The sequence below is a fragment of the Lupinus angustifolius genome, chromosome LG17 (assembly GCF_001865875.1).
Source record: "Lupinus angustifolius cultivar Tanjil chromosome LG17, LupAngTanjil_v1.0, whole genome shotgun sequence".
Lineage (NCBI taxonomy): Eukaryota > Viridiplantae > Streptophyta > Magnoliopsida > Fabales > Fabaceae > Lupinus > Lupinus angustifolius.
The window spans coordinates 3,410,009-3,434,821 of record NC_032025.1 but is presented as its reverse complement, the minus strand read 5'-3'; the positions used below and the strand labels follow the sequence as shown (position 1 = coordinate 3,434,821).

The 24,813-nt window shown below is 30.3% G+C and overlaps 2 protein-coding genes across 2 annotated transcripts; both read left to right on the top strand.

The window, feature by feature from the left end:
- On the top strand, nt 1,356–4,405 carry LOC109331051. Its single transcript, XM_019565327.1, has 7 exons — nt 1,356–1,560; nt 1,863–1,942; nt 2,788–2,858; nt 2,968–3,026; nt 3,106–3,187; nt 3,317–3,366; nt 4,213–4,405. The coding sequence occupies exons 1-7, from the start codon at nt 1,450–1,452 to the stop codon at nt 4,282–4,284; spliced, it is 525 nt and encodes a 174-aa protein (XP_019420872.1). The 5' UTR covers nt 1,356–1,449; the 3' UTR covers nt 4,285–4,405.
- Nucleotides 5,544–10,622, top strand: LOC109331664 (rab escort protein 1). The gene is made up of 9 exons (XM_019566310.1): nt 5,544–6,435; nt 7,432–7,554; nt 7,653–7,752; nt 8,434–8,472; nt 8,584–8,830; nt 8,921–8,996; nt 9,387–9,579; nt 9,835–9,915; nt 10,161–10,622. Exons 1-9 carry the CDS (start codon nt 5,696–5,698, stop codon nt 10,260–10,262), a joined length of 1,701 nt encoding a protein of 566 aa, XP_019421855.1. The 5' UTR covers nt 5,544–5,695; the 3' UTR covers nt 10,263–10,622.

Genomic DNA, 24,813 nt, shown 5'->3' with positions numbered 1-24,813 from the left:
CTCCATTAATAAGTATTTCCCAATAAATAAATAAAATAATACTTCATTTTATTTTTATTTTATAAAAATAATATATTTAATCAACATGTCTAGATATAAATGAGTAGAATAGAGTTGGGAACACCAAGTTTTTACCAACTATCTCCATCCATACATCACATGCCTGGTATGCTAGCAACTGGGCAGTATTTTAGTTACTCGAATTCAAAACATTGCTTAGGGGATTAAGCATGTACCATTAATTGAACTATCCCATTCAACTAGCTTCTACCAAGTGAAATAAAAATTAATATCATCCTTATAATTATTCAAGGCAAATATAAGTTGTTTACACGGTTATACTTTCTTATCCCTTTCCATCCTTTCATTTTCATCATCTAACCGAGAATTGACAAGCAGTAAATAAAAAATTATTTCATAGCAATACCATTTTTCACAATTGTGACTTCGTCATAATTAGTCCACAACAACACCATTTTTCATTACTGCAAGAACCATCCTCTTCATCCATAGAAACCTCAAACCACATCTACCATCATCCAGAGCTTATCTCACCACTTCTATTTCACCATAAACTTGCTAGCCCACCCATCCTCCCATTTTGTGAAGTCAACCTCTCCACCGAAATATTTTTTATCTAATTTTGGAAGAAACCATCTTAGATGTGTGCTAGATATTTATTATAGGTGGTACGACTTAATAGAATAAACGACTATAAGTCTCTGAGATCATGGTTTGAGTCGTAGGAGTCTCTCTTAGGAAAATAAAATACTATAAAAATAGTTAAGGTTAATGGGGATATGCTTAGTAGGATTCGTGATAAATAAGATGTCAAAGTTGGGATGTTATAGTTTTCAAATTACAAAAAAAAAAAAATTGTTTAACATGTTTAGTTATTGAGAAAGCAATTGAATTATAAATGAGAAACAAGTATAGTTTTATATATTATTATTATTCATCATTTATGTTTAATTAATTATTATTGATTAGTTAAGAAAAATAATATAAATAAATTATTGATGATATACTGAATGTATATAATTTTTACATCGATAATACACATATATTAGAATTATTATATGTTTATCCAAGCTTAACTGTATTCACGTTGCTATCTAACAAGACTTAGAAGTTAGAAGGAGGTGACAATTTTTATAAACAACCCGAATAAATATTACATAACACATAAGATAATGTTATTTTTTCGAGATTAAACAAGAATATAGTTGGGGCCAAAGAAAAGTGATAAAATAAACGAAACTCTACTTGAACTTACTCACATGTAGAAGGCCAATGAATTGGGCCATTGTATTTTCTCTTTTTCTTTTTTTTTTATTTTTAACTAAAGAAGAAAACAAATAATTGTAACGTCGAATAGAAGAAGGTGTTGAAACTCATTTTGCAAAGCATTGATCTCCTTTAAAATAGAATCACAGAAGAGAGTGAATTATGGGAGAAGAAGCAATCCAAGAACATCAAAGATCGATAGCAGCCCCTCTCATATTTCTTATCATCGCCATTTTTCAGTTTGCATACTATTGGCTTGATCATTTGAAGAAGGTATCATCCTCTTTTTCTAAACAAAATCTAATATTTGACAAAAATTTGTACATTGGCCATTATAATAATGTTGATAAATTCATGGGTCATCTTTAATTTATATCATTGAGAATCAAATTTTTTTCACGATGAACAAATCAAGAGATTGGAAATGAATTTCCATTCATTGTTAATTAACAAATCAAGAGATTTATAAAAGAAAACCTTGCACCATGTATGTAAAAGTAGGAATGCAACAACCCCATAACATTAATGATTATATATTGATATTCAACTCATTTAGTCTTATGTTGTTTCCAAAGGATGGATTGGATCATGCAAAAGAAATTCAAATGCATGGTGAAATAAAAGAACTCTTGAAGGAGGCAAGTTCCCTATCACAGTAAGTAAATTCATAACTATCTAAAATAGTTACCATCTTGGATTTTGAGTTTTTATATTTTAAAATGGAAAAATAAATTATAATATAGGATTATGAGTTTGTGTGGCAACCAAAAGTTAAAGGTTAAATAATAATAAAAAATGGGTTACTTAAATATGTTTTTAGTAACTGAAAATATGAGCAATTTTGATTTTAGTACCCAAATTTTTTCCATGATTTTAGTACATACTTAAGTTTTGATTTTAATTCCAAATTTAATTATCACCCATTAATTCGGTTTTACTTCCAAATTCTAATTATCAAATAAGTTCACATGGAAGGGTTGCTGTGGCATGGTAATTTGATATTCCTTGCCCTATAAACAACCCACGTGGCATGTGTATCAGATATTCTGGTTGTAAAACTACATTGAATATGAGTAAATAAGTAAAGTGGATGTGCAAATTTATAAGGAAAATGTTAGATGCTAACTCAAACATTGAAGTAGCTTCAATTAAAAACAAGATGAACAACAATTACTTTAGACTTTGCAGAAAAAAGAAGCAAATGACTTGTTGGGTATACAAGGAACAACGAACATTTCTTTCAAGTAATGGAGAGACAAATACTTGTTTCTCATCATGTCTTTAACGATTAAAATATAATTTCGTGATAAATAAAATAATAATTACATCCTTACATAATATCTTTTGTTTGTTATTGTGTGTTACTCATATAAAGTGAGGGCAAAATCAAATGGATTGAGACAAAAAAAAAAAGAGAAACAATTGAAAAATAGATGATTATTATATGTATTTGTAAGACTGATAAAGAATAAATGGATCCTTTTTTTGTCCTCTAATTAGGCCTTCAACCTTTGCACAAGCTGCAAAACTCAGAAGACTAGCAGCTACTAAGGAGAAGGAACTAGCAAACTGTGAGTGTATCTCTTATTACAAGTTTATCTTCATTTTTTATTCTTCATATCCTTATTTTTAATTTTCATAAGATAGCATTATGAAATTATAATTTAAACTTATATGCAGATCGAAATCTACATAACAAGGATTATGTTTTGTATTCGAAGCTGCTCCTCATCTCAAAGGTATCTTCATGTTCTAGATATATAACATTTTTTCTTTGAAATTTATAGAAAGTAACACTTTATTGGTTGTGCCATGTAGTATGTAACATACATAGTGCTTGTTCTATGGTTTTGGCGTGCTCCTGTGGCTTGCATATCTCGACAACTCGTGCAACCATTTGGTATTGAAATTATGATTACATTATACTTTAACTATACTACATTATCATATAAAATTCATCTTCTATCTGGATAATTTAATGGGGTGCCATACAAATAAAATATGATTTTCTTATTCTCACTCTATGCAGAGAGATTATTATCTTGGAGGACTACAGGAGCTCATAACAACGATGTTATGGTAAGTACTATTTGCTCGTATATTTTAATTTCTTAGAACAGTTTCTTGATACATGCAATAATCATCAATTTTTATTAATTTTAATTTTTGTGGGGTAGTCGTGCTAATGCATGATTAACCCTTATATATTCCCTTATAGTTGTGGTAAACCATTTAGGCCTTGTCTGGGAGTGGGGTTTTAGAGGGGAAGGGAAGAGATGACTTTTCAAAGTCTTCCCTTGTTTGGGAGGTGGATCAAGGAGAGGAGAAAGTTTTGGAGAGTTTCTTAAACCCTCTAAAACCTTTTACATGTCTATTTTTAAAGTCCCCCAATTTGAGGTTTTTTTGAGACAAAATGTCAAAATAGCTAGATATGTTTAGTAATAATATATAATTACATATTATTGTACATTTCTTATTGTTAATTACATTTTTAAGAAAACAAAAAAATATTCTTACATTATCATTAGTTTAACATCTTTTTTCATCTGAGTTTCATACTCTCAAACAAGAGAGAAAATTTCATTCATTTTCTCTTCTTTCCTCCCCTTCCTAACCATTTGATCCCTCTTCTTCCCTTTCCCTCCTAACTCCCAAACAAACAAAGCCCTTTAGCATACTCTTTATATCAATTGGGTCCCAAGAGCTTTGTCAAATTTAAGTTTCACTACATAAGTAACAATTTTAACTTGTTCCGACAAAAGTGGAATTTAATCACATTTCACTGACTTTAGTTTTTTGATCTCTCAATTTTTCGTTTTAATCTTTAGGAGAAAATTTGTAAGTTTACACATCTATCTCAGCTTTCTACGTTTTCTCAATTATAATATTAGAGTTGTTTCTAACACTTCTTATATATCATTGTAGATTGGAATAATATCATGGTTAATAGTATCTGCTAGAGTTTGTAGATTTGTTCGTCGAGCTTATAGCAAATAGAGAGCCATGTTTTTCATCGAATGCAAACAAAAAACGGCTAGCTTCTTGGATTGGTGTCTTGGTTTTGAAGTAAAACGAACAATGTCAATATGTTAATACTTCATGTTATTTTAAATTTTTTTGTTTGTGATCTAGAATGGACAAAATATGATATTATTTAAGACTTGTTAAGAAATTGGTAAGTATTTGAAAAGTGTAGTTTATGTTCTCACCATTTAGATGAGATATATTTTATTCAAAACTTATTATGGAAATGATACATAATTAAAAATTTAAATTTTATTGATATATAATCTCTGTCCTTTTTTGTTTCACTCTCTCGGTTTATTCTGAACCCTTAAATCGCAATATTGTAGCTAGAGACTATAGTTGTTTAAATTATGTTAAAAATCTAGATGCCATTTTCAGCTAATACTGCCTTGCATCATTGGATCATTATACTGCATAATTACTTAATTAGCTTCTTGCTGGTTTTATTGCTGTCTATTACAAATAAGAAGAACCATTTATATATACCTACAAAAACTATTTAAGTTCCGGAAAGCCTTGGAATAAGGAAAACTTTAAAATGGGATTGCAGGGCAAAAAAGAAAACAGGTTGCATGCAATGGAATTGCAAAGGATAAAAGAAAATTAGGTTCAATGTAGAAGAAACTAAAATACCAAAAATGGCAATGAATGTTCAGCTCACTTCAGCACTCTGATCACTCTAAAAGTCTCATGTAGAACACATGATGCTAACTAAGTTTGTTATTTTTTGAATGAGTAAAGTGCATAAAAAAACAAAAGAAAAGTGAAGATGATATAACATTATTAGTTTATTACTCCTTAGTTATAATTATATCACTTTCTATCCTTACGTATCAACGAATATTAATTCAAGTAGTACATGTTTGATTTCCCTTAAGTAAGTTCTCGGATATGATACCTGTGAGAAACAAAAAAAAACTTTCTATCCTTACATGCACACAAAAATCACAAATTGCTTCTTTGAGGATAAATCTTTTCACTTGTTTTTTTATACTTTTCCAAATATTTCAACACCAAAACATAAATAAGTGCTTAATCGTGCCTATTGTAAATCCTTAGCCATGAACTTTTGTCCTTAGTGATATGTTAATCGTTAGGATCAGAATATAGGGAAGATACTGGCTCAAGTTAGTGATAGTTTAGTGAATATTTTTTTGTACATATTTAGTGATATGTTAGTTTTGCTTTTATTGTTTTTTAAGGAAAATAATTTTTTTGGCTTTAATATATTTGAGCAAAATTGGGTATCACATGGTTCGGGTCGCTCATTGTTCAATAGACCCATTCTTCCGAAACCACTCTACTATCTTTCCCCTTTTCCAATCTCCACCTCTTTGTTCACGGTACAGGCGGCGTTTAACCTCCACGCGCCGTCTTCACCATGAGCAATTCCGAAGATACCCTAACCTACCCTCCCATTGACCCTGACCACTTCGATCTTATCATCGTCGGCACTGGCCTATCAGAATCTGTCATCGCCGCTGCCGCATCCGCCGTCGGGAAAACCGTCCTCCACCTCGATCACAACTCCTTCTACGGAAGCCATTTCGCTTCTCTCTCCCTCGAAGAACTCGCCTCTTACCTCAACTCACATTCTCTCCCTGCGTTGCCGTCAACCGCCACCACCACCGCATCGAACGACGATCCCGACCACGTCGTTGTAGATCTCATCCGGGAACCACTCTACTCCGACGTGGAGATTGTTTCACGCGATTCTGATGATGAAGACGTGAAGCTGCTCCGAGAAAATTCTAGAAAATTCAACGTGGATTTGGGAGGACCAAGGGCGTTGTTCAGCGCCGGCAAGAGCATAGATCTGTTGTTGAAATCAGGAGCTGCGCAGTATTTGGAATTCAAAGGCATTGATGAGAGTCTCGTGTACCAAGCGAATGAAGGTTTGGTGAATGTGCCGGATTCCCGAGGTGCGATTTTCAGGGACAAAAGCCTTTCTCTGAAGGAGAAGAATCAATTGATGAGATTCTTCAAGCTTGTTCAGCAGCATTTGGCTGTTGATGATGGTCAGAATGAGAGCGGCGAAGGTCATAGAATTTCAGAGGAAGATCTGGAGAGTCCATTTGTTAGTTTCTTGGACAAAATGCGGTTACCGCCCAAGATAAAATCGTATTGATCATTTCTATATCCTAGTGAGAATTGATTTTTTAATCTATATGCGCGTTTCATTTATCTTTTTCTTATAGCATAGTGGATCTATCTTTCTATTCTATTATGTTATTTACTGGTATCTAATTCTTGCTTGTTTGAAGAACTTTTGAAATTAAGTTGCAATTTGTTATAAATGAAGTGTATACTTATAAGTATGCCAACATTGAAGCCTTTAGTTTAGGTCATACACCATTATTGTCTTGATTATAAGAGAAGGGTATTTTGTTCTGCACAAGTTTTTAAATAGCGGTTCCAATCACGGTTTTGGTGACTTCCAAAACCTTGATGCTACATACAAGTGCAGGCAAATGCAATCACAATTGTGGTTGCTTTGCGGTTCTAGAATCTAGACAACTCCAAAAACCTTAACATGTTGGCTTTTGCAATGGTTGGGGACACAGATTTAAAACCTTAGTTCTACATGTCATTTCAATCTCAGCGACGAAGTTTGGAGTTTATGATTTGATATTTTATTACCATTTTTTATGTGTAGTTGTCATGTTTAGAAATGAGGAAATAGGAGTACTGTGATGTGAAATTATAACTAAACCACTTAGCAGACTTGATTTGCACTTACAGAATAATAATATAAGACACTCTTTTGGACACTTTTCGGCAAAAGATTCTTGGTGATTGGTTAATCAATGTTTGACTATTGTTTGAATCTTATCAATTATTCCACTTTCCCTGAAGTTGTTGCCGTTTGAAATGTGATGATTAGATGAAACAGTCAAAATTTTGAAATGGTTGCCGGACTAGTAGCTCAGTTTGTTTGCTTTGTGCTTTTATTTGAAAAGGCGAAATTTACCACCCTGTACAATGAAGGAAATTATCTTCAGTCATCTTTCATTCACATTTCTTAATAAACCCTATCATGCCTCCCTGCATATAATGCATGCATAACCCGTTGACATGAGTTAGTACACTAAGGGAATGCCTCTTTATCTGCTACAGGATTATTTTGTATGCTATAGCGATGGTAGATTATGATCAAGACAATAATGAGGTTTGTAAAGATCTACTTAAGACAAAAGATGGAATAGATCGTTTAGCTCAGTACAGTTCATCTGTGGGAAGGTAAGTTCTGATGCTTATTGTTCATGTGTTTCAGTTGCCTTGCTTTTATTTAAGCTTGTTTCTTTAGGGATACTTATGACTTATCCTGGTTCTGCCAGGTTTCCCAATGCACCAGGGGCTTTGCTTTATCCCATTTATGGGGAAGGAGAATTACCACAGGCCTTTTGTCGTCGTGCTGCTGTCAAAGGTTGCATTTATGTAGGTTCCAATGGATTTATAACACTATTTGGGAGATTTCCTAGCTACCTTTTACTTCATTCTCTTTAAAACCTGTTCTATATTTCTGTTCACAACTTTGTTTTATACATTGACTTTTTGATATTTCTGTTTAAAATTTCTAGCTACCTTTTCTTCATTCTCTTTAAAACTTGTTGTATATTTATGTTTAAAACTTTCATTTTATGCATTGACTTTGTATATTGACTGATGCCTATTTTTTCCGTCTTCCATTTTAATCTTCTTGCTCTTTTAAGTGTCCTCATATCATATGTTAGAAGGAAACATCGTCCAGCTTTGCTGTTGCCAAGGACTTTGTCATGGTTGCCATTTCCTGGATCTTTCTTTCTGAAAGCCAGGAGCGTAGTTATGGGTAAGGGGATGTAACTTAAATGTTACTGGCTGAGGAGACTTTTTTTGTTATTATTGTTATTCAATTTAGTGAAGCAGTCTTCTGTGTGCTGGTTACTGTCATTGTAACAATGTATCTTTCGGGTAGGAAATGTTCACTTCATGTTAATGTTTGGACCTTTTTTAATACTTTCTTGTCAAATTAAATGACATTGTTAACTATTTCCATGCTTACATATTTTTATTTTGTTTTTTGTTTTGTTGAACATATGTGCTTATTTACACATCTTAAACTTGTGTTGTGTGATTCAGGTTCTCAGAATGCCAGTAATTTCCGTGCTTATGGATAAGGTGTGGAAATAAATCTTTGAACTTCGTTTTATATATATCAAAATTTTGTGAGAAGATACAAGGTTGGATATCCTCAAGCGCAAAGGGAATTTAATATTTGCAACATTGCAGGTTACTGGGTTTTATAAAGGTGTTAGATTGGCTTCGGGTCAGAACTTATATAGCGACCAGCTAATCCTGGATCCATCCATCACAATCTCATCACCATTGTCTTCTTTTCCTAGAGATTTTCCCACTGAAAGGCTCCAATTGCTGAGTGAGAGAGATATTAAAGGAATGGTGGCAAGGGGAATATGCATCACAAGGAGTTCCATAAAGCCAGATGTATCAAATTTGTCAATGGTGTATCCTCCTAGATGTAAGAGAAACTTAAACACTGCATTTTTTTAAGCAGAAACATATTAAAACACGAGAAAGAAATTAACTTTTTCTTTCCTTTTCCATCTAGCTCTATATCCTGAACAGGTGACTTCAATCAGAGCTCTTCAGATAGGATCAAATCTTGCTGTTTGTCCTGGTGGCGTGTAAGTTGTTTTTACTACATTAACATTGAAATTCTCTTACTATTTACTTGTTAATCCTTATAATTTCTTTTCTCAGATATCTAAAAATCTTTTATCAATTTTTGGGGTCTGAGATCCACTTTATAGACACTATCTTTTTTCTTAGCTGATGATTCGATGCAACGACAAGGTTGCTTGCCTTGTGACTTGTAAGTCATGGATTCACATCCTGGAAACACCCTATTTGCTTGCGAGGGTGAGGCTACGCACGTCTACCCTCCCCAGACCTCACTAGGTGGGAGTCTCGTATAGTGGGACGCTCTTTTATGATTAGTCAAAACAGAGTAATAACACTTAAATTTTGCTTGTTGAGTGAACTTGAACTGACCAGGTGTGATGTCTCCTTCACAGCTTTGTTTTATACCTTTCCACTTTGTGCACTGAAGTTGATGAGGGAAAGAAGTTACTAAAAGCAGCCATGGATGCCCATCTTAGTCTGCCTGTAACTGGAAACTCTGAAAGTATTCCCTTTGATCAAAGTGATGGTCAAAATACAAAACCCATTGTGATCTGGAGTGCATTTTATATTCAGAATATAACAATTGTAAGCTTCTATTCTTGACTTGGTTAACGCATTTCTGTCTTCCATAATGCTTATGTTTTACCTGCATATTGCATGTGCACTTGTTTCTGTGTTATTTCCTTTGCTGCTTCACCTCGTGGCTCATTTGAAAACACAACCACTGGCTCCTAGACTGTCTTTTATGAATTTAGTCGAGACAAATGTGGTTAAAACATATTTTACATTGTGCAGACATCATTTTCTTGACTTATGGGTATACTGGTATTTTCATTTCAGGGCAAACTTGAATCTATCAGTTCGACTCCTACACCAGATGGAAATCTAAGCTACAACGATCTTTTAGATGCAGCAGAGAAGGTATGCCTTTAATATTTCTTCGGTTCAGAAATATAACTTCTTCTGTATACCTGCATGATTTTTTGCTTTGTTATTCAACACTAGACAGTAGCCCCCTGCTTTTGGATAAGTTGCTTGCAAAAAATTCATGAAATTTTTTGAAAACTTTTATATTCTTTGGAAAAATTACTTATAGACCGAAAATAGGTATGATAAATAATTAGCACTGTCAATAATGCTTACTAGTTTGGTGTTGGTATTTTCAGTTATTTAGTCAAATGTACCCCCAAGAAGAGTTCTTTCCAAAGACAACGTCTCCTGAAGATACTATAGATGACGATGATAATGGAATAACCCTGGAAAGCTAATCAATGTTAAAGTGGGTGAGCATCTAATGTGTGTACTCTATCACCATCCCGAGTAGAGAGGAAGTTGTGAAATTATATGTAAATGCCTCAAAGAAGTTAAATATGTAGGTTAAAATTGTCAATTAGAGAGATGAAAGGTTACAGATCCGAATTTTTGAGTGAGTGAAAACAAAGAAAAGATCCTTAGGCATAAAACAAATGGTTATCTCATTGTTAAAATAGTAGCCACTCGTACAAATACTGATTTGGCTCTGTTTATTCACTTTAGAGCCATGTATGTTGGACAAAGTTGCCACCTTTTAATTATGTGGAACAGTGGAAGTTTCGAAGCCCCGGGGTTGAAGTATAACGCTTAAGTTCCTGTATCTCTTCATGTACAATTTGTATTTTGAAAATGATTTTAATTTGATTGTATAACATATGAATGATGTTATGTGTCTAATTTTTTGTAACTCGCAAACGCTGTAGTGACCCAATATTGTAGACATGAAACAACGTTGCAGCAGGTTGTGCAAACATATTTAATATTAGGAAAAGCACCTGCCCTTCTGTTAAAACAGAAAGGATGGTTCCTTAAACGAGGCTTCCAACTAGTTTTTAGGGGATTTGAATCTGTGAGGTAATGTTTATTAAAAAGCAACCTTTAATATGGGTGGAGAAGAATAAAGAATGAGAGAGTTTTCATAATCGCTTTTACTTCTTTAACTAGCAAGTTATCCGTGCATTTGCACGGGACGATATTTTTTGCCGCATGATTAATACAAATATTACATGTGCATTTATGATTAAGAATATATATGTTGCTCGTGCATTCGCATGGTTAAAACCATATATGTTGTCATAGCATTCATATTGCTAAAAAATATTAATTATATATAAAATCATACGGTAAGACCATACGGTTTAACTGTTTAAATCGGATAAACTTAATATGCGTCATCTACTGATTTAACATTTTGCTCGACTTTCTCAACATTGTTTTTTACACATACATAACATGATATAGTTAGTAGTATCATATTAATCAAAAAAATCATCAATAAATTTATAATTTCATTATTATTTGATTCTAAAATAAAATTAGTATAAAAATAAATATTATTTAAGTCTAAAATAGCTACAAACAATATGTTATGATTCATATTATTATTATTTTAATATTACTATAGTAACATTATATTTTAATATTGTATAGGTAATCATATTCCTTTTATTTTAAATAAATCATATGTCATGAGGGGTTGAGATTGACACATGTCATGAGGGAGTTCTTGAGAGATTGACACATGTCATGAGGGACCTTTAGTTTTGATGAGAGGTTGACACATGTCATGAGGACTTGAGAGATTGACACATGTCATGAGGGAGTTTTTTTAATTTTTTTTTTATTATATAGGTTTTTTAAATAAATCACATGTCATGAGGACTTGAGAGATTGACACATGTCATGAGGGAGTTTTTTTAATTTTTTTTTTATTATATAGGTTTTTTAAATAAATCACATGTCATGAGGGCTTGAGAGATTGACACATGTCATGAGGGAGTTCTTGAGAGATTGACACATGTCATTGAGAGATTGACACATGTCATGAGGACCTTTAGTTTTGATGAGAGGTTGACACATGTCATGAGGGCTTGAGAGATTGACACATGTCATGAGAGAGTTTTTTTTATATTCTTCCTATCCTTATTAGTAGAAGGCTTTCTTAATTAAATTATCAACTAGTAATGGTTATTTTTTATATTTTAAAAATTATGTTTATAATTATTTAATAATATCATTATTTTTAGTTGCTAATCTTGAAAAAACAGCAAACTTTTAATTGAACCTTATTATATATGGATTATTGATCTATACAAGATAAAATAGAAAAGGTTAAAACTTTTATTAATGACAAATAAGAAAAAATCATAAATGTTTCATAGAAAGGATTAGCAAAATCCTTTTTAAAATAGTATATTTGATCAGAATCTATAATACATATATATGAAATGATGCCACAAACCAAATATAATACAATTATGTTTTATGCTTCTCAGACTTGGATCTTTATCTCCTGATTTAGTTTTTATTTATTTATTTCTGATATACCAAAAAATGTGTTATACTTTTATATATTTTAAATGGTACTTATAGTAATTTTGGTCTATTAGCTAAATAGGCTTTTGGAATAAGTGAAGATTATGGGTAGTGGTTCAATTCCGATACCAATAATATATGAGGATAGAAATGGGATTTTGGAGGAGTAGATTACAAGAACAATTGGTACTTCAATTCAATTAGAGTCTCTAGAGAGCTAGTAAAAATAAAACCATTGTATCATGCTTTTAGAAGACTCAAATTAAAATATTCAATTCTAGAACTTTGCCTATATGAAAATTTGTGTTTTTGACAATAATGTGATTTCTTATATGCTTTATAGTTTAAATAGTTACGAAAGAAATTAAGTGAGAAATTGGTCTTACCATTGTGGATAATAGAATTAAGACTAATCCGAGAATAATTTTTTTTGCCAAACTTTAAAGGTCTTTAAGCCAGAAAATAAAGATAGCTTACTGATTCATCCAACTATTTGCATAAAGATCACCATGTTGAGATATTTGCTTCTAAAACACCTCTTCTAATCAAATTTAATTTTTTAGATACTTCATTCATGGCTGTTTTTCAAGGTACACATTTCATCTTTTTAAGACATGGTATCTTGAAATAGTCTTTGTTGTTTACATCCTCTTGTAATAGTACCCGATAGACATTTCAAACAAAATATTGACTTCCTCTATCATAGATCTGGATCTAAATATCAATATCATCTTATTTAGATATTGATGATTCGAGAGCTTTTAAAAAATCTTCAGGTTCATCTTTAGATATTGATGTGGTCCATTAGCATCTTATATTTCTAATAGGATTTTGTGGTAGTTAATGGTCATATTTTTCAGGTGGTAGAAAAAGCAATGACTTGCATTTTGAAGATTGTAAGTGTGTTCTTGAGGCAACAATTGAATAAGCTAATTGTTGCTGCCAAAGTCGGTGCTTATATGAACCTTCTAATTAATCAAATGATATTAAGTTATATTCGAGATATAGCTACCATCCAACTTCTACACATTTGATAAATCACATTGTGATGAAGAAATTGGACTAAGAGAATGTCCTATATATATATATATAGTGTATTGATCTATGAGCCATAATATAAAGTCACAATTAAAATTACAACATTATATAAGTAAACTGACATCAGTACCTTAGCAATCAACGCAACATGAACAACCAAAATAATTAGTCATTGAAAGTAAAATGTAAGAGAATTAAAAATTGAAAGAGACATGAGTTTAAATACTTTCAAATGTCCTATATATATAGTGTATTGATTTTACTCATGTCTTGCTTGTCATATTTATAAATTGCCACATTTTAGTTCTTAAGGGCAGCAATGGAGTTACATTTTACAATATTCATTGCAATGATAAGTTACAACTTCTGAGAGGTTGGGATGATGACTAAAATCATCTTCATTAGGAAATGATTTGGAGTGCCCTAGCAGCCTATTAGTGAACAAGTCGTAAGAGAAATGTATAGTGGCTGTGCATAAAGTGAAGTGCAAGCTTTATGTGAAGGTATTTTTCTATATGATGAAAATTTCCAGTGTAAATTTTATACTCTTGTAGTGTTTGTTCTCATGTTAGAATAGGACAGAGTACAATGTTTGGATTGTGTTCCATGTGTTTGGTATATCTTACAAGGTGAACAGAACATGACATGATACTAAAAGGTGGAACATTTTGGTTCTACCAAAGGTGGTAGAATAACAGGAATGATTGTGAATCCAAGTCAGGTCATGAGCTAACCTGATCTTAGGTTTGTAATCTATTCTGTCAATGAAGTGACCATATCACACTGGTTGTTTTGTCTGTCCTTTTTAAATATTGTTTCTACCATAATGAAGCAATTATCCAAGTGTTTTTTCTTTAAGAGAAAGAGAATAGATTTAATAAAAATAGTAGTCCTTAATATTAGTATCCTCCTTGTTCTTTCTTTAAAGCTATATACATACAGACTGGGATCAGTTGTCTCGTGACTCTGTCCCAATATTTCTGTTCGCTCCATTTATATATTGACACATGGAAAATGTTAAACAATTTATTTTAATTCACATTATTATAACTCATTGAATTACTATTAAACTCTTTTACTTTCTCATTAATTACAAAATCATCACCCTCCCTACTTTTATTTTATTTTATTTCTCTTTCTCCTTCCTCTTTCTCTCCCTGCATTTTGCAGAAAAACAATGGTGGCCTGCATACCCTCAACAACAATGGTGGTGTGCATACCCTCTCCCCTTTTGCTAACATTCTATAAATCACATTCCTTTCTCATTTCCTTCACATTGTTCAAACTTTCTCATCTCCATTTTTGGACTCACTCTTTTCACAAACCTATTCATCACACTCGATGGTTTCTTTCTTTCAATTTTTTAGAATAGCTCCTCCAGAAATAGCAATAGAGAAGAAAAACACTACATGCCTAAGGAGTGAGACATCACCAAGTATAATTTCTATTAAACCCACTAGGCTTATTTTGAAACCTCCATTACCGGTGGTTATAATTCTGAGGGTTATAATAATGTGAATTAGAAAAAATTATTTAATATTTCTATGTGTCGATATATAAATGAGGGAGACAGGAATAGGGACAGGGTCGTGGGACAGCTGATCCCCATCCATATAGAAAGTTGGACAAGGATCACATGTCGCGAACCAGGATCTTCCGTTCCAAAAACTTCCCGTCTCCATTTCTCAAACCAATGATATCCCACCAAATCACATAAAAATATTATTTTATATTCTTAATTTTTTTTTCAAGTATGTGTCAAATTTCTATTGAATTGGGACACAATGGGACACAAAAAAGTGGAACAGTTGATCCTCATTCCACATGTCACATCATTTTTGCTGTCTGCATGTCCTGGGCTAATCAAACATCACAAAATAATATTAAAATATTAATTTCTGTATTTATAATTTTTCTTTTTAAATGAATGTAGTTTTGTGATTAACTTTGTACACCAAATAAACATGAATGGGGGCATGTGATCCTCATTCTAGATAGTTGCCTCATATGCTTGTTACGGGAATGAGTAATAATGATTTCCTTACATTTTACATCCAAAAAGGGTGTGGGGTAACATTTTTCTATTTCAATAGCTTCTCTTCATTTAGATTCTTTGTATTTTTCTTATTTCTAAGCAATTCCACCGTACCTACTATGATTGAATAGCTGATGAAAAACTTAAGTAAATATTGAGAATCTTATAGGGCAATGCTCATGGAAGTGGTGATAGTCCAGAAGATCGAAATGCACTGGCATCAACTATCTTGAGAGTACAACCAAGAGCCTCGATATTGTGCCACCTTGAGCCATTAAATTAATTAAAAACTATATCAACCTTCAATTTTCCCTTCAAATTTTTTTAAGGTGTGGTAAGTGTTGTTTGTTAGATTCTGTGTAACCAAACATTGTGTTTAGGAGACTATTGCTTGTGTACCATAAGAAAAGAATGTAGGTGACTCTGGTCGGCTATATGTATGTATTATATATAATGAGTACCTTGCTTGGACCTGTGTAATATATATGTATGTATTGCAATGTAAATACGGTATATATTATGAGTATTAGATTTATGCATTGAAAATGTAAAGATGTATATAAAGTGAGTGTATCGTCCAACGTTTATTTGGATTACTTTTTAAAAAAATCTATGAAAATGGACAAAAGATAATGGATAATACAGTGGCAATGTAAAAAACTTTTACATATACATCTTTCTCTTATATCTATACTACTTATAAAGGGAAAACCCAAAATAACCACCTATCATTATGTAATTTGTGGTTCTCCCTATTTTGCCCTCACTATTTTCTAATTTTTATAAAAAAAAAATTATATATAACCTAATGTTTCTCTCCACCTAATATATACTCATATTATTTGGTTAATTATTTTTTATTCTTTCTGACTATCAATTTTTAATGTAGAACATTACACCAATCAAATAAATTCAACTGTAGATTATAAATATTTAACACAAAATATTATATTTAACATTTATAAATGATAGAAAAGCGAATCGTGGCTGTCAACACGCTAGTATTATATAATATTCAATGATGATTCACCTCGCACACATTTTTTTCTCATTTTTTACAAGCTAAATGTTCTTAACCATGAGAGTTTCTTGGGTGCTCCGCAACCAATGGTTGGGGACACTTTTACTCGTTTACAGAGCATTAATAAGTTATGAGTATTAAAAACTATGAATATTTGTTTTGGATCATTCGAGTAAGATAAAAAAAATGTATGTATTAAAAATATAAAAATATTTTATATTATTATTATTGTATTATTCAATATTCATTTTCAATCAAAATAATATAAATGAATTATAGATGATATATTAACTTTATAATTTTATATAACTATTTACATTATCAACATTAGTGTGTACATGCACTTCGTACCTGCCGGCGAATATTGTGTAATACTACGTGTTCAATTTTTATATATTAATTTTTTTGTGTGTTTATGATAATATTTAATTTAAGGTGAGATATGTGGTTAATTAATGTATTGGTGGTAGTTGCTTAAGATTATATAGTTTTTTTGTAAAATTAAATAATATTAAGGGCAATATAGGAAATGAAAATTATACCATAGAAAGTTATTTCAAGTTTTAGCTTTATATATAGTATAAATATAAATATTACATTCCCTAGGTAGTACCATCCAATATAATATTTTGTTGTTTATCCTATCTTGCATGGACTTAACATTTTTTTCTAAAATCCTCCTGATTACCAAATATATATAACTTTTAATCCTTTTTCATTTCCAAAATAATAAAACATTTTCTTTTATGTTTTATATTTACTTTAAATAGTATTAGATTTTTTTACGATGATTTATGTACATTTATCATTTTTAATATGAATTTAATTTTTTTGTATTGTATGTCTAATTTTTTATACAATCATTATATTATTAAACATATATTTTTATTGAAAAATGAGAAATATTTAATAATGACTAATACATTAAACATATAAAAAACTTTTAGATGATAAATATATTAAACTCTTTTTCTATATGCTGCATGTTGTGTACTCTTTTGTGCGACTCATTGTGCTAACAATTATGATTGGTCAAAAAAATATCTAGTAATTAAAATTTTAAGTTAAATAAATTTTTTCAATCGATCAGTAATAATTTATAAAATGATACAAAAAGTGAGACAACATATATGCTTCCAAATTTTACCTATAGGCATAGCTTTCATGGAAACTTGAAATGTACGGTCAATTATGGGACTGCGGTCCTGACCAAAGCTTGTCCCTCAAAATCATATTAAATCCATTTATGGGACTGCGCCTCTGACCAAAGCATGTCCCTCAAAATCATATTAAATCCACTATTGTTATAGTCACCTGCTTCTTCCCAATGTGTATTTTATAAATATGGATGGACAAAGATATATGACTAGAGAAATAGTATTGTTTATGTCAATATAATATTTTAATTTAATAATAGTACTACAAGACACAAGTGGCTGTTTATTTTTTTATGCAAATAACCTAACTGAATATAATATTACATTAAAAAAACTCCGGTTCTTGTTGGCAATTGAATTGTATGTTTGGATAAATTTTTTATGGAAACTGTTTTTTATTTAGAAAACGATGTTTTATGTTCAATTTGATACGTGTGGGGAACTTGATTTTTTTGTATAATAAAATGTATTCCTTCCTTTTTGGAGAACTTGATTCAAAGCATATAAAAATATTTAAGTAAACATTTTAACACAAATTGAAGGACTCTTTTGCAAAGCCTTCTATTAACTGTAAATATTATCAGTCTTAAAAAACAACTTTATACATTTTGTTTACATTTTACCATATAAAAATAACTTATTTTAGACAATTCAGTTGAAATATATATTATAAGGTTAATTATATTTCTAAAATGTTTAATTCTTATAAGCAACATCTATAAAGAGTTAAAGACATATAATCAAACATTTTAAAAGAGTTTAGTTCCTTAAACAAATATAAAATTTATTATTCCAAAGTGCATCATAAAATGCAAGAAAATCCGAGTCAAAAGATGTGATGTAGTTCACCAGTAAGATTTGATCTCCTCTATTAATAAAGATACAAATACTACAAAATCTAGAAAAAATAATAATATGGTAAAATATTTTTATTTTTTTATATGTAGTATAGTTACAATTTTGTCATTACAATTTTTTTATATTTTATTTCGTTATGTTTGATTCAAGCCATTGGGTAAATGTAAATCCCAATCAGACCAAATCATAAATGATTTAGTTACCGAACTTCGGAAGTTCATCAACTTTCTAAACTAAAAGTCTAGCTGTTTTTAGCATTTTCCATATAAAATATAAAATAATCTAGTCCTGGTTAATTCCTCTTTATATATTTGCCTATCTAATTATCATAAATCATTTGATAACTATACACCAATTGCCCCACCCTTGGGACATAGATCAATTGATTCTAATAATGTTTAGTTCTTTTAATTTCATATATATATATATATATATATATACCATAAATCATATATTGTTATTAAATAAAAAATCTTTTAAAAAAACTAACATTTTGATATTGTTTGCTAAAATTTGATTAGTCCATGATAAAAAATAAAATATTATTGAGCACAAGTGATCTATAAAGCCCATCTTTCTTCAACCACTCATATAAAGTGTATCTTAATTTCTCGTTCTTACTAATCATAATTTAGTTCAAATGTGAACCATTGTCATGTCTTATTTGATGTCCCAAGTTAACGAGAAAACTTTATTCATTTAGAAATAAAAATTATAATGTGAAGGTATTTTTCTATATGATGAAAATTTCCAGTGTAAATTTTATACTCTTGTAGTGTTTGTTCTCATGTTAGAATAGGACAGAGTACAATGTTTGGATTGTGTTCCATGTGTTTGGTATATCTTACAAGGTGAACAGAACATGACATGATACTAAAAGGTGGAACATTTTGGTTCTACCAAAGGTGGTAGAATAACAGGAATGATTGTGAATCCAAGTCAGGTCATGAGCTAACCTGATCTTAGGTTTGTAATCTATTCTGTCAATGAAGTGACCATATCACACTGGTTGTTTTGTCTGTCCTTTTTAAATATTGTTTCTACCATAATGAAGCAATTATCCAAGTGTTTTTCTTTAAGAGAAAGAGAATAGATTTAATAAAAATAGTAGTCCTTAATATTAGTATCCTCCTTGTTCTTTCTTTAAAGCTATATACATACAGACTGGGATCAGTTGTCTCGTGACTCTGTCCCAATATTTCTGTTCGCTCCATTTATATATTGACACATGGAAAATGTTAAACAATTTATTTTAATTCACATTATTATAACTCATTGAATTACTATTAAACTCTTTTACTTTCTCATTAATTACAAAATCATCACCCTCCCTACTTTTATTTTATTTTATTTCTCTTTCTCCTTCCTCTTTCTCTCCCTGCATTTTGCAGAAAAACAATGGTGGCCTGCATACCCTCAACAACAATGGTGGTGTGCATACCCTCTCCCCTTTTGCTAACATTCTATAAATCACATTCCTTTCTCATTTCCTTCACATTGTTCAAACTTTCTCATCTCCATTTTTGGACTCACTCTTTTCACAAACCTATTCATCACACTCGATGGTTTCTTTCTTTCAATTTTTTAGAATAGCTCCTCCAGAAATAGCAATAGAGAAGAAAAACACTACATGCCTAAGGAGTGAGACATCACCAAGTATAATTTCTATTAAACCCACTAGGCTTATTTTGAAACCTCCATTACCGGTGGTTATAATTCTGAGGGTTATAATAATGTGAATTAGAAAAAATTATTTAATATTTCTATGTGTCGATATATAAATGAGGGAGACAGGAATAGGGACAGGGTCGTGGGACAGCTGATCCCCATCCATATAGAAAGTTGGACAAGGATCACATGTCGCGAACCAGGATCTTCCGTTCCAAAAACTTCCCGTCTCCATTTCTCAAACCAATGATATCCCACCAAATCACATAAAAATATTATTTTATATTCTTAATTTTTTTTTCAAGTATGTGTCAAATTTCTATTGAATTGGGACACAATGGGACACAAAAAAGTGGAACAGTTGATCCTCATTCCACATGTCACATCATTTTTGCTGTCTGCATGTCCTGGGCTAATCAAACATCACAAAATAATATTAAAATATTAATTTCTGTATTTATAATTTTTCTTTTTAAATGAATGTAGTTTTGTGATTAACTTTGTACACCAAATAAACATGAATGGGGGCATGTGATCCTCATTCTAGATAGTTGCCTCATATGCTTGTTACGGGAATGAGTAATAATGATTTCCTTACATTTTACATCCAAAAAGGGTGTGGGGTAACATTTTTCTATTTCAATAGCTTCTCTTCATTTAGATTCTTTGTATTTTTCTTATTTCTAAGCAATTCCACCGTACCTACTATGATTGAATAGCTGATGAAAAACTTAAGTAAATATTGAGAATCTTATAGGGCAATGCTCATGGAAGTGGTGATAGTCCAGAAGATCGAAATGCACTGGCATCAACTATCTTGAGAGTACAACCAAGAGCCTCGATATTGTGCCACCTTGAGCCATTAAATTAATTAAAAACTATATCAACCTTCAATTTTCCCTTCAAATTTTTTTAAGGTGTGGTAAGTGTTGTTTGTTAGATTCTGTGTAACCAAACATTGTGTTTAGGAGACTATTGCTTGTGTACCATAAGAAAAGAATGTAGGTGACTCTGGTCGGCTATATGTATGTATTATATATAATGAGTACCTTGCTTGGACCTGTGTAATATATATGTATGTATTGCAATGTAAATACGGTATATATTATGAGTATTAGATTTATGCATTGAAAATGTAAAGATGTATATAAAGTGAGTGTATCGTCCAACGTTTATTTGGATTACTTTTTAAAAAAATCTATGAAAATGGACAAAAGATAATGGATAATACAGTGGCAATGTAAAAAACTTTTACATATACATCTTTCTCTTATATCTATACTACTTATAAAGGGAAAACCCAAAATAACCACCTATCATTATGTAATTTGTGGTTCTCCCTATTTTGCCCTCACTATTTTCTAATTTTTATAAAAAAAAAATTATATATAACCTAATGTTTCTCTCCACCTAATATATACTCATATTATTTGGTTAATTATTTTTTATTCTTTCTGACTATCAATTTTTAATGTAGAACATTACACCAATCAAATAAATTCAACTGTAGATTATAAATATTTAACACAAAATATTATATTTAACATTTATAAATGATAGAAAAGCGAATCGTGGCTGTCAACACGCTAGTATTATATAATATTCAATGATGATTCACCTCGCACACATTTTTTTCTCATTTTTTACAAGCTAAATGTTCTTAACCATGAGAGTTTCTTGGGTGCTCCGCAACCAATGGTTGGGGACACTTTTACTCGTTTACAGAGCATTAATAAGTTATGAGTATTAAAAACTATGAATATTTGTTTTGGATCATTCGAGTAAGATAAAAAAAATGTATGTATTAAAAATATAAAAATATTTTATATTATTATTATTGTATTATTCAATATTCATTTTCAATCAAAATAATATAAATGAATTATAGATGATATATTAACTTTATAATTTTATATAACTATTTACATTATCAACATTAGTGTGTACATGCACTTCGTACCTGCCGGCGAATATTGTGTAATACTACGTGTTCAATTTTTATATATTAATTTTTTTGTGTGTTTATGATAATATTTAATTTAAGGTGAGATATGTGGTTAATTAATGTATTGGTGGTAGTTGCTTAAGATTATATAGTTTTTTTGTAAAATTAAATAATATTAAGGGCAATATAGGAAATGAAAATTATACCATAGAAAGTTATTTCAAGTTTTAGCTTTATATATAGTATAAATATAAATATTACATTCCCTAGGTAGTACCATCCAATATAATATTTTGTTGTTTATCCTATCTTGCATGGACTTAACATTTTTTTCTAAAATCCTCCTGATTACCAAATATATATAACTTTTAATCCTTTTTCATTTCCAAAATAATAAAACATTTTCTTTTATGTTTTATATTTACTTTAAATAGTATTAGATTTTTTTACGATGATTTATGTACATTTATCATTTTTAATATGAATTTAATTTTTTTGTATTGTATGTCTAATTTTTTATACAATCATTATATTATTAAACATATATTTTTATTGAAAAATGAGAAATATTTAATAATGACTAATACATTAAACATATAAAAAACTTTTAGATGATAAATATATTAAACTCTTTTTCTATATGCTGCATGTTGTGTACTCTTTTGTGCGACTCATTGTGCTAACAATTATGATTGGTCAAAAAAATATCTAGTAATTAAAATTTTAAGTTAAATAAATTTTTTCAATCGATCAGTAATAATTTATAAAATGATACAAAAAGTGAGACAACATATATGCTTCCAAATTTTACCTATAGGCATAGCTTTCATGGAAACTTGAAATGTACGGTCAATTATGGGACTGCGGTCCTGACCAAAGCTTGTCCCTCAAAATCATATTAAATCCATTTATGGGACTGCGCCTCTGACCAAAGCATGTCCCTCAAAATCATATTAAATCCACTATTGTTATAGTCACCTGCTTCTTCCCAATGTGTATTTTATAAATATGGATGGACAAAGATATATGACTAGAGAAATAGTATTGTTTATGTCAATATAATATTTTAATTTAATAATAGTACTACAAGACACAAGTGGCTGTTTATTTTTTTATGCAAATAACCTAACTGAATATAATATTACATTAAAAAAACTCCGGTTCTTGTTGGCAATTGAATTGTATGTTTGGATAAATTTTTTATGGAAACTGTTTTTTATTTAGAAAACGATGTTTTATGTTCAATTTGATACGTGTGGGGAACTTGATTTTTTTGTATAATAAAATGTATTCCTTCCTTTTTGGAGAACTTGATTCAAAGCATATAAAAATATTTAAGTAAACATTTTAACACAAATTGAAGGACTCTTTTGCAAAGCCTTCTATTAACTGTAAATATTATCAGTCTTAAAAAACAACTTTATACATTTTGTTTACATTTTACCATATAAAAATAACTTATTTTAGACAATTCAGTTGAAATATATATTATAAGGTTAATTATATTTCTAAAATGTTTAATTCTTATAAGCAACATCTATAAAGAGTTAAAGACATATAATCAAACATTTTAAAAGAGTTTAGTTCCTTAAACAAATATAAAATTTATTATTCCAAAGTGCATCATAAAATGCAAGAAAATCCGAGTCAAAAGATGTGATGTAGTTCACCAGTAAGATTTGATCTCCTCTATTAATAAAGATACAAATACTACAAAATCTAGAAAAAATAATAATATGGTAAAATATTTTTATTTTTTTATATGTAGTATAGTTACAATTTTGTCATTACAATTTTTTTATATTTTATTTCGTTATGTTTGATTCAAGCCATTGGGTAAATGTAAATCCCAATCAGACCAAATCATAAATGATTTAGTTACCGAACTTCGGAAGTTCATCAACTTTCTAAACTAAAAGTCTAGCTGTTTTTAGCATTTTCCATATAAAATATAAAATAATCTAGTCCTGGTTAATTCCTCTTTATATATTTGCCTATCTAATTATCATAAATCATTTGATAACTATACACCAATTGCCCCACCCTTGGGACATAGATCAATTGATTCTAATAATGTTTAGTTCTTTTAATTTCATATATATATATATATATATATATACCATAAATCATATATTGTTATTAAATAAAAAATCTTTTAAAAAAACTAACATTTTGATATTGTTTGCTAAAATTTGATTAGTCCATGATAAAAAATAAAATATTATTGAGCACAAGTGATCTATAAAGCCCATCTTTCTTCAACCACTCATATAAAGTGTATCTTAATTTCTCGTTCTTACTAATCATAATTTAGTTCAAATGTGAACCATTGTCATGTCTTATTTGATGTCCCAAGTTAACGAGAAAACTTTATTCATTTAGAAATAAAAATTATAAAAAACAAAAATTAATATTTTAATATTATTTTATGAAGTTTGATTGATTCGGAACAGACACAAAAAATTATTTCACATATGATCCTTGTCCCACTTCCACTATCTCATTTAACGGGGCATCAGAAATTCACAATACCACCCGTGTGCTACTATAGTGATTAGCGATGAAGACGTAAGGACCACACTACAAAGAGGGTGACCAATGTCTTCTTGTCACCCAAATTTTTTTAGAAATGCATGAAGAGATGCTATAGTGTGGATTGGCATTTGGTGCTGCCGGTAAACATTAGAGAATGGAGGTGGATACGGGTGGTGGTGGGAATGGTGAAACAATGTCATAGTTCACTAAGGTA

What these genes read in the sequence shown, in the direction of transcription:
- LOC109331051 (XM_019565327.1), top strand. Translation starts at nt 1,450, where the DNA reads ATGGGAGAAGAAGCAATCCAAGAACATCAAAGATCGATAGCAGCCCCT. An exon ending in GGCTTGATCATTTGAAGAAG is followed by an intron (nt 1,561 to 1,862) that starts GTATCATCCTCT and finishes TTGTTTCCAAAG; the next exon opens with GATGGATTGGATCATGCAAA. An exon ending in GGAGAAGGAACTAGCAAACT is followed by an intron (nt 2,859 to 2,967) that starts GTGAGTGTATCT and finishes ACTTATATGCAG; the next exon opens with ATCGAAATCTACATAACAAG.
- LOC109331664 (XM_019566310.1), top strand. Translation starts at nt 5,696, where the DNA reads ATGAGCAATTCCGAAGATACCCTAACCTACCCTCCCATTGACCCTGAC. An exon ending in AATGGTGTATCCTCCTAGAT is followed by an intron (nt 8,831 to 8,920) that starts GTAAGAGAAACT and finishes TTTTCCATCTAG; the next exon opens with CTCTATATCCTGAACAGGTG. An exon ending in TTTTAGATGCAGCAGAGAAG is followed by an intron (nt 9,916 to 10,160) that starts GTATGCCTTTAA and finishes TGGTATTTTCAG; the next exon opens with TTATTTAGTCAAATGTACCC.